At 36.8% G+C, this 19,236-nt stretch overlaps 1 protein-coding gene across 1 annotated transcript; it reads left to right on the top strand.

The window, feature by feature from the left end:
- The first annotated feature begins 645 nt into the window (after positions 1 to 645).
- Positions 646 to 18,163, top strand: LOC139120622 (solute carrier family 49 member A3-like). The gene is made up of 9 exons (XM_070685133.1): positions 646 to 852; positions 1,797 to 1,955; positions 3,478 to 3,771; positions 4,519 to 4,653; positions 8,133 to 8,249; positions 9,549 to 9,701; positions 10,453 to 10,610; positions 11,356 to 11,486; positions 13,423 to 18,163. Exons 1-9 carry the CDS (start codon positions 670 to 672, stop codon positions 13,599 to 13,601), a joined length of 1,509 nt encoding a protein of 502 aa, XP_070541234.1. The 5' UTR covers positions 646 to 669; the 3' UTR covers positions 13,602 to 18,163.
- Positions 18,164 to 19,236: the final 1,073 nt, after the last annotated feature.

The raw sequence follows: 19,236 nt of genomic DNA, 5'->3' as shown, positions 1-19,236 counted from the left end.
GTTATACTTGAATTTATTTGTTGGGTATTTTGTCTGAGCCCATACGGTGGCATTTAAACAGACATAGATGTAAAGCAGACAATTAATAATTGTCTGCTTTAAAGACGCTTTCCAAAACTTCAAGGGTGGTCTTCGATATTTGTTTCGAGTTACTTTCAGAAACTTGACATTGTATTCTGTCTGCTCTCTGATGAAAAGGAAAAGTATGAGTCAGAAAGATATTGTGAACTGTTTTGAAATTCTTCTTACAAATTCAGCTTCATTGTATATTTTCCCTTATCCGTTGACAGATCACAGGGCCCTCAATCTCTGATGATAATGATGATGATGATGATGTTGATGATGGACTGTGGTGACAGAACAGAGTCCAAATATATTTTTATTTTTCTTCATTTTTTAAATATTTAATCATCATCATCGAAGGCCCAGTGGACAGATATGTTGATATGTAACTTTTTGTGTTGACGACATGCTTCCTGTCTTGGCAATTGCCCGAGGTACATCACGACATAAGTCGTGGGGTGGGATAATACATGGGTAATCGGTTTACGGCAGTACCAGTGAGGGCGCTGTCACCATTGCAAATTTGAGCGTGAGCTAGGGGTGTAAGAGTAACCACTATTTGAGAAGTTAAACGGCCCCAAATCAGGTGACTCTGAGCGATAAGTCATGGCGACTGCCAGTATCAACGAAGTAACAGGTCCCGAGATGGATCGACTGTCTGATCCATTGTTGCGAACTCCTACATCGTTGTCCTCAAGTTACAGCGAAGACCAAGCAGTATACAGAGTTTACAAGAGACGATGGTACATGCTCAGTGTTCTATGCGTCCTGAACATCGCTAATGCTATGGTAGGCATTCATTCATATACCCAGTGAGAGGGACTGTGACCCAGGGCTTCGTGAAATGTGTTTACGAAGTCCCGTCCATTCAATGCCCTTCCAAGTTCCAATGTCCTGTGGACTTTAGCGTACGGGGAGGGGCTCAGTAGTTTGTAGAGTAAATGTTTATTTAGACGCATTTTGTATTCTGCTATCCCAATAAAACAGATTGTTCGTCTGTAAGATCGCTTTGCTACCAAGATTATAGCTTATAATGATTGATATATGAAGTCCGATTTATTGTCGTGCGGTAGAGAAAGTACTACTACTAGTAATAATACACTGGATCTATTACTGTAATCATGTATCAGTTCAATGATATACTGTCTCGGGTGCATCGATTGCCACCTTATCGGGAATACGCCTCTTTCAGGTTTTTGAGAAAACCTCTGGTTTCCAATCCAAGGAACTATTTGTAATTTTATGCGAGCAATATTAGGTCATTTAGCTGCAATAATTGTAGCCCATGGGCCTTTGATTGCCGTGTTGGCTAAAAAGCCCCGTGGGCTACAATTATTGCAGCTAGACTCTAGAAATCTCCTAAAAATAACATGTAAAGTTTCAGTTAGTTCTTACCATACCTCCATGGTTCTTTACAGTCCACAATTCCATTCAAGAAAAACTGTCGAATAGAATTCATGTTAAAAAATACCACGTCTGGCTGATAATTTTTTATTTCTCCGTTATTTGTCAAGCAGCAGATTTTTAGTGTTCACTACTACACTACAAGTTAATTTCTTTTAATAGTGTTGCTGTTTTCATGAAAAAAACTCATTATGCCCAATATCTATTAGGAATATTGTCCTCCTATTTGTATGGCAGTTTTGAGTAATTCTTGTATCTTTACAAATTAAACGGTATAATGCAATGTTATATTGGAAAATTTCACTTCATTTTTTTCTTTTTTCATGCAGATTTGGTTGACTTTCAGTCCAATTGCTGACAAGGCTGGGGAATACTATCATGTGGATTATAATAAAATCAATATGCTCTCCCTTATTTTTATGATTGTTTCCATTCCACTGGGCTTATGTGCAAGTTGGCTGTTAGACACATTTGGACTCAGAGCCAGTGTGAGTATGATAATGATTCAAACATTCAATGCGTTTTACTTCTGTATTTTTGCAATTGCGTTTCTAAGGAAGTGCACATTCCGCATTGTCCCTGTTCCTTTCAAAGAATTTATTGACATTCCGTTTTGTCTAAGCATACCATGTGCATTTTGACAATGGACTCTGCAATAAATCAATGATAAGAAAAGCTATAATTAGGGAAAAGATTCATGTGTATAATAAACCAGTGGTTTCCTATTGGGGTTCAACCTATTTACAAGGAAATGGGTTTAGGCAGACAGAAACTAGCAGCTACCTGCTAATTGAAATGATTGCCGTGCTACGGTGATATTACTTCAATGTGTCTTTGTATTCCCTCAATTAAAAACCTATAAAACTCTAGAAAGTATCACACATTTTAATGTATTTTAAAATAATCAACAGATGATAGGATGCCTTTGGAACCTGAAATAAACATTAAATGTGTTATATTAATTATTAGTTTTCAATGCCAAAATATTTTATTTCATAGTATTAAATCACAACCTGTATTAACCATTCAAAATACAAGGTGGCATCAGATCTATATTTGAATTTCAATCATGTGATACAGTAATAATACAATATAATTGTACTGGTACAATTTGCATTCGTTCATCTCATATTTCATTAGCAGTACAGTAAACATCTAATTACAATGATCATTGTGCTGCCTCTAGATATTACGGTAATTATTCCTGGGTCACTAAGAATCAACGTACCGGTACATTCAGCTATTTGAAATGCACATTATACAAGTCAGTTCAGGTCGGACCTGTCCTTACAGAGCGATCACCTCTCTATAGAGGTAAATTTGTGGCAGTCCTGTAACATATTACATACCAAAGGCCCTCTTCAGAACAGCCACCTCTATTGTGTGGTCAGTGGCCACAAGTAATTGCTCCAATTTGGTACAAAACCTGGGTATAATGGTCAGCATATCTGACCTTGAATGACCTCTGTCAAAAACTGCCTAGGCTGAAAGCAAGAAATGAATATTTGACAAATTTTATATCTTCATCACAATTCTTTCAGAAACTTAATAAATGTATTATGATTTTCAACAGATTTATGGTATGAAATTCTTATCTTTTCCTAAATTTGCCACTAATATAGCACACACCACCCACACTGCAAGTAATGCCACAGAAAGGCCACCTCCACATAGTGGTCACCTTTTCTTTTTCCCTTGAGTGACCACTATACGCAGGTTTGAGTGAATTTGGATGATACCGATGAAGAAACTGGCTCTATTGCATCATTATTACTCTCTACGTCCAAATTTTGTTTACTTTGCCAGCTACCAGTCATCATAAGAGAAGTGTTTTCTAAGCATGTAGTGTATTTGGTACACACTATTTTTAAAACATGTCTCATAATGAAAACCATGTTGGAGTTTTACATCATACAGGCACAATGTAGCAATGCAGCTGATTTGAATATCTATCATCCTTCAACAAATAATCATTACCTGAACATAAACGTGTGTATTTTTGTCCCACAGATAATCTTTGGTTCCTGGCTAAACCTGTTTGGTGCTGCTGTCAGAGTACTCAGCACATTTGACTTCATTCCCCATAATGTCAAGTATCCGTTGGTATTAACTGGTCAAGGAATTGCTGCCTGTTCTCAACCGTTCATACTGTTCTCTCCAACCAAGCTTGCCGCCACTTGGTTCCAGGATAACCAGAGAGCAACAGCAAATATGATCGCTTCTATCTCCAATCCACTTGGTATTTTAGTAGCAAATGTTCTGTCTCCATTTTTAACAGAATCAGCAAAAGATCTTCAATTTACGGTGAGTAACATATGTGATAAAATACTTGGTTCAAACCTGTTTTTTGTTCTAGTTTTACAAAAGTTGTAGTTTAAGGTTGAAGAAATAAAATGCATTGATATTTGAAGTTCAACAGTTACCTAATAGCTTTACTAGACTCTGTGATTCGACAAGTTGTGTGATTATTTGTCACATTGACCAATCATGACTCATCTAGCAAACATCACATTCACTAGATAGAGGTTGTGTGATTGGTTCATAGTTGAGGGAAAGTCTACAATAGGATTGTCCAAAGTCTTAAAGTGGACAAATCACATGCAGAGTTTGTACAACAGAGTTCTACCCTTGTACTGTCTCTGCAAGCTAGCAAAATGAAATGAAAGTAAAATTTCAGGGTGTCCTTGAACAAGTGAGAGGTACGTTATTGTATACTCAACAACACCAAACTGTTTCTCACTCTCACAAGTCTGAAGGATTGATCCCATGGTATATAATGGTTTCAATGAGATCATTGTACTTAAAAATAGTATTGTTCACTTAAAATTATTCAGTTAAACATCTTGCATTTTAGTTTGAAAGTCAAGGTGTAAATGTATGTGTCTGAAATGTTGCAAGGCAGAATATATATATATATATTTCAGTAGACGATAATTTAAATACATGGAATCAACATGTCATGAATATTCAAAGCATTGATGATTGCTGTGGCTAGTAAGTTTTCATTGAATGTATCCTTGAATATTATTTTTTGTTTTGATATTCTCCCAGTTATGCATATACTGTATACCAGCTGGTGTTGGCATGTTGATGGCCACCTGTGGTTTTTGTAGCAGTCATCCACCGACTCCTCCCTCAGCAAGTGCAGCAGATGTCCATGAACCGTTTTTTACAGGACTAAAAAAGGTATGTACCATATGTAATTGCAAATGTATCAGAATCCCTCAGTAGAATATCCTTATTTTAGGTTTCAAATGAGTGCAATTTTTCTGTCTGTTGGCAAAAAAAAACTAATTTTGAAAGGAGCACAGGTTGGCACATCTTTATAATGATGAAATACTTAAAAGAGAGATTTTGCCAAATTTTCAGCCAATTCAAAGGAACCTGGTGTTTCATATAGCATTCTTGCAAAAGGTAAACATGGATATTTGGTTGACACACAGCATGATAAAAATTCATTAATCTCCTCTTTTTATCATTTAAAGATCTTTGTCAGAATCTCTTAGACTATAATTCCTGAAAGAGCTACAATTAAAGTCATTATGCTACTTTAATCAAATTTTTCTGAATTGTGCTAATTTTATTATGCACATATCTTATTAGTCCCCAAGGACAAACGCCGGGGGGACTTTAGGTTGGTCAGTCCCGTGCGTCCGTCGTGCGTCCGTGTGTGCGTGTGTGCGTCCGTCCGTTCACGCAGATATCTCATAGACGCCTGGAGCGATTTTGTTCAAACTTGGTTCAAGGATAGTACCCTACCTCATACAGATGCACGTCGATTTGTTTCACAATGCGATCAAATTGGCCATGTTAGAGGACTTTTTAGTTTTCACCTCCATAGACCCCCATGTATAAGGCAGTCCATAGACTCCCATGTATAAGCACAGGCGACCCATAAAGTATTACTGAGATTTTCACACAGTTTTCTCTATCATTTTCTCTCCTTTCTTCATGCTCTTACTGATCGGAGTAAATAAAATAAATGGTTTATTAGTCCCCACGGACACCGTCCGGGGGGACTTATAGGTTTGGTCATGTCCGTGCGTCCGTGCGTCCGTCCGTCCGTCCGTCCGTTCACGCAGATATCTCAGAGACGCCTGGAGCGATTTCGTTCAAACTTGGTACAAGGATAGTACCATACCTCATACAGATGCACGTCGATTTGTTTCACAATGCGATCAAATTTGGCCGTGGTAGAGGACTTTTTAGTTTTCACCTCCATAGACTTCCATGTATAAGGCAGACCATAGACTCCCATGTATAAGGCAGACCATAGACTCCCATGTATAAGGCAGTCCATAGACTCCCATGTATAAGGCAGTCCATAGACTCCCATGTATAAGGCAGTCCATAGACTCCCATGTATAAGGAAGTCCATAGACTCCCATGTATAAGGCAGTCCATAGACTCCCATGTATAAGGCAGTACATAGGCTCCCATGTATAAGGCCAAGATAAATAAAAATTTAGTTTCTCATCGTATTCATATTGCAAAAAGGATGCAGTGACACAGTTTTTAGTCCCCACAGATAAAGTCCAGGGGGCTCATAGATTGGGTCATGTCAGTCCGTGAGTCCATCCGTTCACGCAGATATCTCAGACACTTTGACAAAATGTCATGTGACCTTGGTGACCTTTGACCTCGAATATACATATTTGTCCATAACTCAGTAACCACAAGTGGTAAACCTTTCATATATGGTATGATGGGACACCCTATGACGCCACATATTGTACCTCATTAATTATGTGCATATCTAATTTTGAGCGAGCCAATAGAGCTAGAGGTCTGATTTTTGGTATATATGGATAACTTAGCAATACAATTTTTTTGACAAAATGTCAAGTGATCTCAATGACCTTTGACCTCAAATATACATATTTGTGCATAACTCAGTAACCTCAAGTGCTACACTCTTCATATTTGGTATGATGGGACACCTTATGACGCCACATATTGTACCTCATTAATTATGCGCATATGTAATTTTGAGCGAGCCAAAAGAGCTAGAGGTCTGATTTTTGGTATATAGGGATAACTTAGCAATACAATTATTTTGAAAAAATGTAATGTGACCTCAATGACCTTTGACCTCAAATATACATATTTGTCCAAAACTCAGTAACCACAAATGCTACACCCTTCATATTTGGTATGATGGGACACCTTATGACGCCACATATTGTACCTCATTAATTATGCACATATCTAATTTTGAGTGAGCGAATAGAGCTAGAGGTCTGATTTTTGGTATATAGGGATAACTTAGCAATACAATTTTTTTGACAAAATGTCACGTGACCTCGGTGACCTTTGACCTCAAATATACATATTTGTCCATAACTCAGTAACCACAAGTGCTACACCCTTCATATATGGTATGATGGGACACCTTATGACGCCACATATGTTCCTCATTAATTATGTGCATATCTAATTTTGAGCGAGCCAATAGAGCTAGAGGTCTGATTTTTGGTATGTAGGGATAACTTAGCAAGACAAATTTTTTGACAAAATGTCACGTGACCTCGGTGACCTTTGACCCCAAATATACATATTTGTCCATAACTCAGGAACCACAAGTGCTACACCCTTCATATTTGGTATGATGGGACACCTTATGACGCCACATATTGTACCTCATTCATTATGTGCATATCTAATTTTGAACAAGCCAATAGAGGTAAATGTATGATTTTTAGTATATAGGGATAGACTATAGGATAGAAATTTTTTGACAAAATGTCATGTGACCTCGATAGCCTTTTACCTAAAATACACGATTATGTCAATAAATAAGTAACCACAAGTGCTATGTCCTTTATATTTAGTAGGATGGGAGACCTTATGACAACACATGCTTTACCTCGTTAATTATGCCCATATATAATGTGGGCAAGCCAATAGAGCTAGAGGTCTGAATTTTGGCATATATGGATTAATTAGCAATACAATGTTTTTTTTCAAAATGTCACGTGACCTTGATGACCTTTGACCTTGAATATGCATATATATGCATAACTCAGTAATCACAAGTTCTTTACGCTTCAATTTTGATAGGATAATAGACCTTAAGATGTCACATCTTGTACCTCATTTATTATGCACATATGTATTTCTTGGCTGGCCAATACAGCTAGAGGTTTGATCTTTTTTTCCCGATTTAGAACCATAACTTAGACATGCCTCTTGTTTCAAATTTGGAACAATGACATAGACCTATGTGTCCATAGATCTGAACATATACACTTTAGTGATACTTCTTAATGACCTCATTTCCCTGCCCCCTCAAGACTAATACTCCTATTACAAGTGGGGACTATGTCATTGTCAATGACTTGTTGAATTTCTAAAAAAAATTTTTTCCCAATGAGTACGTAAGAATGCTAAATACAGATTGACGTTCTATGAGATAGAGAGTTGTCAACCTGAACTATGTTCCTGTTTACTGATATTGTAATGGAGATTCTTGTATGATGTGATATGTCCTAATACAAGCAATGATACCATAAATAGTATTTATTTTGTGTGTTTACACATTCAACACGGCACTGTTGCTGTATCATATGAACAAGTTCAGTGATAAAACATGATTCAGTTTCTTGGGGCACCCAAACTTTTGACACAACAAAATTGATTAATTTTATCAATTCTTTTTGTTGCAGATTATACAAAATAAAGCCTATTTAATCCTGGCATTTAGCTTTGGAGGAGGAATAGCTCTGTTTAGCACACTGACGACACTCTTTCAACAGATTCTATGTCCACAGGGCTACAATGATGTAAGTATTAAAACCCTTCAAATTTTAGACATGAGATATATGAATTAAATGAATTTTGCATATGAATCATGTTCCAACATTCAGTAATGGACAGTGGATGGTGCATTGTAATTTTCAGTTTACATTTCTTCAATGATAATAGTTGAAAAAGTCTTTTAAATTCAAGCTTTTTTAGGTATTGATATTAATTATTAATATTAACTATATTTTAGTTTGAGGTTATCAATGGCCTGAGGTCAGAGATCCCAGAGGTCTTATATCCGCAACCAAATACCTGAGCACACCATTTATAACCCAGTTATAATATGCTAAAGTTAAATACAATTTGACAATGTCGTTATTTAGGACCGAAGTTGGAACGAGGGTTCAGGCAACCAGCCTGAACACAAACTCTAAAAAGAATGTTTCAGAACACGCACGCCTGCACAAGTGATTCTATACAAAGCGGTAACACAATGCATCGATATCGCAATTACATATCAAACTTGAGGAATTTCACTTGAAAAAACGCTCAAAAAACGTTTACAAATTATGTTGTTGTTACATCGCCGTCGCTGCTTATACAAACTCTTCATTTGTGGGTTAATCAAGCTGCACCAGACTAATATTTAAAAATCAAAATCATTCTCAAACCGTACACTTGTTCAACATTATGGCACGTTGAGCTTTCAAGCTGGAGTTCGAAATTTGCGCAAGCTCAAAAATGTACGAGCGCGCAGGTCTTCTAGTTGAGAATATGAACACTGGCTCTAGCCAATCAGATTGCCGGATTCCAGCTATGCATACTATAATATTTTTTTAAGTATTGATTGTGTTGATATGGCACATAATAACTCTACAATAATACTAAAGTTAGCCAGCCTGACTTTAGAAATGTCCTTGAAGACTAAATTTACTTGTGTCTGAGATGCGCCTTGAAAATGAAAGACCTAAACTTTTGCTCAAACTTTCCTCATTGAAACTTTTGACCATTCTCGTACCAAAGCAAGAATAAAAAAAAGGTCACCATGCGAACTTTGGTAATACAGAGACAAATTACCTAAGATTTCCCAATATTTGAAATTCAAAATAAAATTTTGGATTTTTGAAAAACTACATGTAAGACAGTAAAACCTTTTCTTTCACCAAGAGCTGTAAACTGAGCCCCCACAAGTGGTAGATTAGAAGAGAATTGATAAAATTTGAAAGCCTGACTTTCTGTCCCTGAGGCCGTTCTACCTATAACAATTGTACCAGTGTTCTTTGCCATGAATGAATGATAAATTGCAGTGACTTTGACCTTTGATCCTTGACTTCCAGGATGAAATTGGAATTTATGGTGCCTTGATGATATTTTCCGGTATTATTGGAGCTGGATTTGCCGGCGCAGTGGTGGATAAAACAAAAAAGTTTATGGAAACGGCCAAAATATCATATGGTCTTGCTGCAGTATCGTGTTCTTTCTTAGCTGTGGTATGGTCATTTATTGAATCTTTTCAGTCAGTTTTCTCTGAAATACACAAACATACATGTATTGTTGTCAGGACCCACTAGTTGTAATGAGAATACTACCGTATCATTACTGGATGGTGTTTCCAGGAGTTTTGCTTCAAAACTGGCCAGATAAATTTATGTCAACATAAAAAGAACTGACCCACAAAGTGGTCAAAGACTATAGAATTACACAAGCTTCACACCTGAGTCTGCAGAGTAATGGTTGGCCATTAGTATCATGACAAACTATCAAGATACACTTTATGATGTTACCAGTCTATTACGTGGGTAGATTACAGGGTATATGTAGTATAAAGAAACTGTTCATGGCTTTCTTTCATATAAAGATAGCAATGACAAGTTAATAAAGCGGTACAGAATCACAAGAGTTACGTTAATATCACGTGGCCAGGAGAGAGACAAAACACACCCTATCATTGGCATCACTTGAGATCAATGAAGGACACAATATTCACTGTCAACAAATTATTCCACAGATCCTATGGCATATCCAATTATCCATTTGTTTTAGTATCATCATTTGCACACATTTCTTTTGTACATTGATTGAGAGAGAATATTATCTTGACCTTTGACATCTTTCTCCAACAAATAATTGGGTCATAAACATGGTATTCAAATGTGCTCATCAACCAATCAGTATGGGAAGCTCGAGTCTGTTGTACGGTACTTTGATCAATATTTTACCTGTTGTCTTTTTTGTGTACAGATATCTCAGCAACCGAATCAGACGATATTGACCGGCGTTGCATCTGGGCTGGTTGGTTTCTTTTCATTTGCACTGTTGCCTGTTTGCTTAGAGCTCGGTGTGGAGTGTACGTATCCTGTAGCTGAAGGCACTAGTGCCGGATTACTGTTTACATCAGGGTAAGTGATTTAACACATGGGATGTACACTGTCTGATCTAAGAGATGAAACATGGTATCAAGATAATTTTATGACTGTAAACATGCATGTGTATAAAGATGCTCTCAAGAAAATTGGCAAGTTTTAATGGGCTTGAAAAACTTAAAATGACATTCAAGCAAAACCAAACTAAGTCTATGTGTACAGTATTTCTGTAAATTTATACAATCATTGAAGGTTCATTGTTCACACATCTAGATTGGAATTTTCTATAACATTAAAATGCAGTAATTGCATAATTATTACATATACAGTACTTGCCTGATACTTTAATCACGTTACAAAATTTGTTATAAACACAATAAAACACACTTATCCCTCTGCAGGGTCCAAACTGCTACTCCTTAAAGGTATACAGTCACCTGTAATCTAAATATGCCCATATATGGTCAAAGGGGCGTTCCTTGGTATTCAAAATGCCCATTCAAGGGTGCTGTTTTTAAAAAGTGGCCACCCGCTTAAAATCTGCGATTGGTTAGATTTTCTCTTTCCATGGTAACTGTAGCAAAATTGGAACAGGTGACAGTATACCTTTAACACTCAGCATGTGAACATATCATGTATTTCTGCATCTCACCACATTGTGTTTGCATATCTACCACATGGCAATCCCGTATGCAGCTTCTCCTAATATGGTGTGTTCACATAGTGTTATTCAGGGTATGGTACATGCACACATTAACACTTATGTTCTGTTGTATTGCAGACAAATCCAAGGCATAGCGTACGTCTATATCATGCAAGGTCTTGGAAGACACTTGACACCATCCCAGCTTGAAACCCAGCAGTGTACAAACTCTTCATTGTCAGTTGATATTCAGCCAAAAGATATGACAAGTAAGAAATCCGGACGTTTGTCCATGAACTTTCTGTCCTTTTAGAAAATACTGCATAAGGCCAAAAAAAAAAAAAAAGCTGTTCAACGGGCGGGATGACTTCAAAGTTGGGTAGGTAGGTCGGATTTTTTTTTTTTTTTTGGATATTTTTTTTTTGGTTTTTCTTAAACAGAACATATAATATAAACACTTTTTAGGTGTTTCATACTTTTTCTTAGTCACATAACATATACTGGATATGTTGTTTAGTACGTTCATGAATTTCTCAAAATTATCACAAAACCTGTTTTGAAGGCTGATATACCGATTTTTCTTATTTTTGACCCTGACCTAAAACTTGGAGGGGAAGTGAGAGCTGTTCGTAACTGCCCTCCCACTGGTATACACTGAAAATGTGCCCTCCCACTGAATTTTGATGCCCACTGCCCTCCGGTATCTACAGTCTGCCCGCTCCCCACTGCCCACAACAATTCACGCTCCCCGCTGCCCTCTCCCTACTACTGAAATTCCCCATTGCCAACTAGATGCCCACTATGCAACCCAGATCAACACAAAACCATGCAAGCAGTTAGCAGTATACCTTGGAACATTGCTCCCCTCTAAGTTAGGTTCTATTAAGCACGCCGCTTTCCCCTCCCTCTACGTATTTTCCGTTGCCCACTGTCAAAAATTTTCTCCCCGACCGCTGAAAGTAATAAAATTTCTTCCCCGCCCACAGTAAATATCGATATTTTCTCCCCGCCCGCTGATTAGTTTTGAAATCTGCCCGCCCGCTGAAAAACTTCGCACGATCACCTTTTTGCACGAACAGCTTCAATGGCGCCACCTGAATCTAACGGAGCTAATTTCTGTGTTGGTGTCACCAGCCATATGAGCACGGTGCATTCCAACCAAAACTCGCGACTCAGAAACTGACGGGTCAGCCCCGGGGATGTACAGGGTGACATCGTCGAGCGAGGGAGTGAAATTAGACCATTCGTCCTGTGTCCAAGTCAAACAAATGTCACAAGGTTGACTCCTTGTGCATTCTCGACAACGGAAACACAAATCATGTCCGTCCTGCAGTGAGAACTGCTGCTTACAATCACACATTCGATAGGAGAAAGCCATGATGAAAATCGGAACGAGTGATGACTCAAAGAACAATAAAGAGTTTTAAAGGAACACTGAAAATAGGAACACTAGAAAATATAGACTGTACAACCACTCGGACGTGAAATAAACGCCGGTGAAACAATACAGTACAGAGTGTCTAAGCTATACGGAACACGTGGCGTAATAGTTTATTTTCCATGGCATATTAACCATGCCCTTCACCTTGACCAAATGTTTGTGATGCGCTTCCACCTTTACTCTTCAAATCATAGCCTGTATCTATCTCACTCAAGTCAATGTCATCGACAATGTGAAGGTCATTCATCTTACAGACAGATGTTCACTGAATAACATCTCCGCGTTTCTTCAGATTCGTAAAGATTTCGGGAAAAAAAAAAGAAAAATGTGGAGTGGTCCAAATATGGGTCGGTCGGGCCCGTTGAACAGATATTTTTTTTTTCCTCGCCTTATGTAAATCACCTTATCTGTAAGATAATGCTCGCTTTTACAATACAAGTACCAAAACATGGAACATTATTTACTTGTTTTGAGATAATGTGAGCAAACAACTAGTGAAAGTATTTGCGAAAATTGGTCAGGTCTCTGCAGAGATACCAGGAGATGTAGGTCTAAATATTTTTGTGACTCTCTCATCGAGGAGTATTCATTTTATCATACTGCACAATTGTTTACAGATTATATTGACCCCTCATTTTAAAAGGTGGCATTTGACCCCCTGGTAACAATAACTATACAAAGTTTAGATCTTTTTAGGAATGCCACTCCTGTCATAACTGAATTTGTTCCCAGTATTCAAAACCAGAATATTTTTTCCCTTCCAGTTTCAGTGTTGGTGTTTGCCGGCATGGCAAGCTTTGCCGCCGCCATCTTCATCATATTTTTCTACACGGACTACAAACGACTGAAAGCTGAAGAATGTGAAGCTGCCGAAAGGATATTGAATTTTAGTTCATCAACCCCCTCGTTTCCTCGTAGGACAATCCAGCATGTGTCAACGTAGGACTTATTCAAGATTTATGCACTTTCATCGCAGACAAGTTTTGAAAAACGTTTTAAATTACAGCAACTGAAAATGCATCCTTTGATAGACATGTTTTTCTGTGACGCTGAATAGTGTAATTCGCTGCTAAAATTGCATATCAGAAACATACTAAAAGTATGGGTAAACTATTGACAAAAGTTTACTTATGCACTAAGTGTTTCTTGAAGTAAATTTTGTCAGGTGCCCAGGTAGTGGCTAGGTTTTGCTATTTGCTCCGGACAGACCGGTTTCAAATATCATAACTGCCTATTTCAACAATGCAACATATTTTTAGACCTTCTTCATTCTACTGAAATCAACTTCATTTTCAAAATTCATAAGTTGTTATGGTGCTAAGAGTCTAAAATTTTGATAAGCAGATTCCCTACACAAAATTATTGAATCTATTGTTGAGAGTCCAAAGACACTTTGTTGAGTCGATTCATTTACATTTTTTTAAAATAATCTATTATTGCACACCATATGAAGTGGAATTTTACAAGTAAAAGTAAAAGATGTTGCATTTTTAGAAATCCCTGTAAATTTATTGGATAGTGAATTCACATCAGCTACGGTATGAGCACTGCAGAGAAGGAAAATTCAACTTGTGCTGTGAAAATCATAGTTCAATAGAACTACTCTATATAAAATCACAATTTTTTGAACTATAGGTCCTCAACAAAAACGAGGGTCCATGTTTGAACTTTGCTTCATATGTTGTGTGAGTTAATCATTATTAAATGTACATGTGTTATAAAAATGTTATCATAATGTAGCAGGTTCTCCTGGTACTTCCATAAAAGAGCTATGAGGTCAGAGGTTAAATAGCATCCGATGACATCCAACATTATTGTACTGAAATTTAAATGATGAAACTCCATAGGTCACAGACACAGGCCTAACACACATTGTTATACATAAGCATGTACATACTCCTCTTGTACAGAAGACTTGAAGATCTGTGGCTTGTCTAACAACATTGGAGAAAGTGCAAGAAAGGCCCTCCAGTGTCTGGTCTGCGAGTCTGCCCGTATAGCAAATATCAAATCAACATGTTCTGAGTCACGTTTAGCAGTGGGGTGTGGCAAATGCATAAGCTAGCTGATCAAAGATCTAAAGTGTACAAAGTCATGCACAAGCCTTGAATTTCAGTGATAATCAGTATGATAATTTGTCCATCTTTTACACATTAACCTATATTGTGGAGGCTAAAAGAAACATCTCCATCTTGATACACAATAAATCTACACAACCTTTCGTCATTTCACTTCGGACAACAATGGATTACACTGACCAGGTTTTCTGCACTTGTCATTGCAAGGCATCAATATATATTTACAGTCATATAGTAAAGGGTTATATTGACTGAAAGATGTTATTTGTGTATATTGTGTGAACGTCTGCATTCTAATCCCACTTAGTTTAACCAGTATACGATATCAAAGCACAAATGTACTTTCTCTGACAAATTTCAATTTTCTACATTTACCTTCAACCTTGTTGACCCAAGGAGTGCTTTGTCACACTATTACTGTGCAATTACCATCAGAAAAAACTGTGATCATCAAATATAGAATCACAAAAATTTAGAAGAAAGAGTTACATATTTTTCAATGTAAGACTCTGCTATTGTGGAGCTGATATGACATGGTTTATCAAGAATTATTTTATCAGTATTCAGTGTGTGGATAGTCACTTCATTATCCATGATTCAAATTTCAAATATTTTTGTAATGTATTTTTATTTCAATGTATTTGTGCTTTTTGTCGCACAAATTTTGTATGCTGGCATCTGATACTGGTACATACATGTAGGTATTGTAGAGAGAATAACATTGATTTTGTTCCTGTATATCACACTTTGAAGCATATATCACATACATTTACTGCACAAGTATAACGTTTGTCCTTCCTGTGGCAAGCTATGTAATTGACAACTGAAAGGGTACATGTTGAATTAACAGTAACCATGTGCCACATATCCCTTGAGTTATGAACAAAGCTTGTAAATACTGGATGTATTTTACATATACTTACACAATTCCCAAACAATTGTGTTGTACATTTCAGTCCAGACATATCCTCTGTAATGTTGATTAAAGGAAATTGATATATGGCTGCCCAATTTTTTTTTCCAAATTCGAGTAGTACCCTCTGATATTAATTTGACAGTAATCCAAATTCCAAATACTACTGGTAGTATTAGGAAAAGGGGCGGAGACAGGCTTTTACAAAAGTTGAAAGCAGAAAGATGTATGGACTAATTTCCTTAAATTAAATTTGATGTTGTCAAATTCAGGATGATTATTACTGATGTTTCCTGAGGTAAATATTTGATAAAATTTAAGCACTTAACTCTGAACATTTAAGTTCACAGTCATCTTGGTAATAAGATTACAGGAATTTTTATACTTTTTTGAAATTTTGTAAATTTCAGGTAAAATTGTGAATTTACAAGTGGGGTGAAATTTGTTGTAAATAATTGCTAGTCATGTTCATGCAGGGCCAATAGGTTGGACACAATATACCTCACAATGTATATTATCTTATTTTTTGTACATTTTGTGTGTGTTTTTTAATATGTGGTATAAGGATTCTAGATTGTGCAATTAACTGAATGTACATGTTTTAATCACTGTAATTTTTACTGTTACTTTTTTTCAAGAATTAGATGTAATTTAGTTTAATAACTTGATGATCAATGTTTAAATAACTCATGAAAATACTGAATCAAATACAAGACCAGATTTTTTCAATGCCTGTAGGATCACAACAGTTCTTCATTTTATATTCAATGTTGATAACCAATGTGCAACCTGCTGACATCTAGCCATATGGGCTACTGAATTCCAGTAGCAAATTTACTGGGGTTGGGAAATACAATACTGTATATGACTCAAAAATTAAGATTTCTAAAATACAAGTCCAAACTACTGCATTGATACATTGTGTATACCAAGGCAAAGTCCCTCCCAGGGGACTGTGACCAGGGGACATTGGGAATCAACTTTGGCACTCCAATTAACATTTACACAGTACAAGCTTATGAACATCTGTGTATACTTCATTCAGGGTTCTCCACAATGGGATTTTGCAGGGTAGCCCGCCCCTCCATTTTTTAACAATCCATTGATATCTAAATATCCATACAAAAATGCATTTCAAAAAAATGCTTTTCATTACAAGAGAATATGCAAATTGTACATAGTTATGTAAAATGACTGCCCTCATACAAAAAATGCATTTTCAAAACAATGCTTTTCATAACAAAAGAATATGCAAATTGTGCAACCCCCCCCCAGCCCCCCCCCCCCCCCCCCCCCCCCCCTTCCAACTCTGGAAAGCACCTATGTATGGAAGTGGGATGTGTTCACACATTTGCTTTGTTCATGTCAATGGAGGGAATTGACTCGAAATACATGTACAGTGTCTAAAATTAAATGCTCACTGTTGATGTCTCTTCACTAACCTTCATCATTGCTAATTAGTCACTGAACCTATTTCACACTGTCAATAGTCCTTTGTGCCTTCTTTTCCTTAAATACCAACACAGCTACTGTGGCAAGTGCCATGGAATGTGAGCCCAATGAAACTTTCCAGTGGCACTGACCAGCAAAGGCCATAATGGCACAAGCAGCTGTTGGCAGCATACACCTGTATGAGCCCTAACATGAATGGAACTGGTAGTATCATGTGCAAATATACATATATAATGCCAGAAAATAATGTATGGTAATTTTTTAATACCAAAATTGGAATTGACATTCTTTGTTCAAAATATGAAGCCATGACAGAAATCATTTCATCTGCAGGATTTCAAATTGAACCTCCACTGGGACCATGACTGGCACACTGCAGTATTTATCATCTTAAACTTGTTTACACTAGCTCTTGATCAATTCCTGATGTAAAGGTTCATGAGAACTACATGTACTTATTAAAGTGGCAAGAGAGAACACTGATATTAAAAACAGACAGCGAATATTGTCCTTTGTGTTGTTAGGAAACCTGTAAATTACCTGGCAAACTTTATCGACAATTTTGTACATTAAATACCCTGGCTCGCATAAAAAAAAAACAAAATCAGTCTGGACAACTTAATTTATGGGGTAAAACAAAATTAACTGCACACAGGTTTTATATCATTGATAATATTACATCTGCATGGCAGTGTTTTGTGAAACTTGTCCCAATAATGTTTTGTAAATGAATGTGAATATATTTTCAATGTTTAGAACTTGTTAATTCCTACAAAAACTGAAATAAAGTAGATGAAATTCTTCCATGTTTTGTTCATGATGCACAAGTCACTATTGTTACTTGTCAGATTTGGAATGTGAGTTCATAGCTGATGACAGTAGTTTTCTTATGCCATCAAGTGTCCTAAAATTTTGGCTGTGCATGGAATAGTACATTTAAACCATTTAACAAATGTATACTGAATGTACAATGCACATTTAACATACATTAGAATCTTATCTGTACATCTTTCAAAGGTTTCTGTTTGTTGACCAAATAAATAAATGACAACCATTACTTTATTACAAGTTTTACAACATCAGATCCCTACAGATGTTCATATCATCGCTCAGTTTTCACCGAGGAATTATGCCAGTGTCAATTTCAACTAGGACATGGCCATGAAAACTGAAGTTTCTCATTGCACTTCAGTGGCAGTACCGGTATTTGGTAAACAAGGTTGTGTATATAGTTACTGTTTAATTTAATTTGCCTTGATCTTAAAATACACCTGATAACTACAACTACACTAGTTACCAGGTAAACGTCTTGAATTCAAAAATCTAACCTCATCCAGAGGTATTGAAGAGATTCCCAGTCTACTGGCTTACTACGGTAGACTGAGTTGTGACTCCTGGAGATAAATGTCTGATTAATTAACGGTTCTTTATTGGTTCAAGCTGGTGATGCAGCGGAATTCCATTTTCCATAAAACACTCTTACATACAGACTTGTGTGCTGAGAACTGTTGAATATTTTGAAAATGACACCTCAATGGACAAGGGACTTAGGAATACTTCAAGCCAACCGTTGACTCCTTGATTCTAAATTTTTGGAGAATCTACCAGGCTCACGGAAATTTTGAATTCTTGTTGTTTTGTCTAGCACCCAAGGGTACCAATTCTGTTGTCAGGGTCTGTATACATACATGTATGTACATATGTCTGAGTGTGTATATATGCAGAGAATTATTAGGTCTTATTCAAAATGTATATTGGCAAATGTTACAAACTCTGAACAAACTCATGAGGCCAAGGAAAAAAAATTGTGCTGTTCCGATAACCTGACCTACCCTATTTTTTACATGCCGACCCTAAACTTTTTAAAGCTACCTATAAACATGGAAGTAAAAAAAACATAGGGCCAATGTCCCTGAAGCTACTATAGACATGGATACAAAATTAAGTATTTCCTGACTGTATGAAATTATCTCACTAAGGTCATCCTAGGGACCTGTAAACCAAATATTAAAGCTGTCTGACCAGTGGTTTTGAAAAAACAAGCGACCCAACAGTTGACAGAGCTCTGCTGTGTTATGTAGAGAATTACTTTTTGTGACACATGTATTGATGAAGAAGGTGGATATCTTTGATAG

This window comes from Ptychodera flava, chromosome 20 (assembly GCF_041260155.1).
Source record: "Ptychodera flava strain L36383 chromosome 20, AS_Pfla_20210202, whole genome shotgun sequence".
Classification (NCBI taxonomy): Eukaryota; Metazoa; Hemichordata; class Enteropneusta; family Ptychoderidae; genus Ptychodera; species Ptychodera flava.
The sequence above is the reverse complement of the archived record's forward strand: the minus strand, read 5'-3'. Positions and strand labels throughout refer to the sequence as shown.

Excerpts from the sequence above, each read along its gene's own strand:
- LOC139120622 (XM_070685133.1), top strand. The coding sequence starts at position 670 with ATGGCGACTGCCAGTATCAACGAAGTAACAGGTCCCGAGATGGATCGA. Across the intron at positions 4,654-8,132 it reads TTTTTACAGGACTAAAAAAG|ATTATACAAAATAAAGCCTA; the intron begins GTATGTACCATA and ends TTTTTGTTGCAG. Across the intron at positions 8,250-9,548 it reads GTCCACAGGGCTACAATGAT|GATGAAATTGGAATTTATGG; the intron begins GTAAGTATTAAA and ends CTTGACTTCCAG.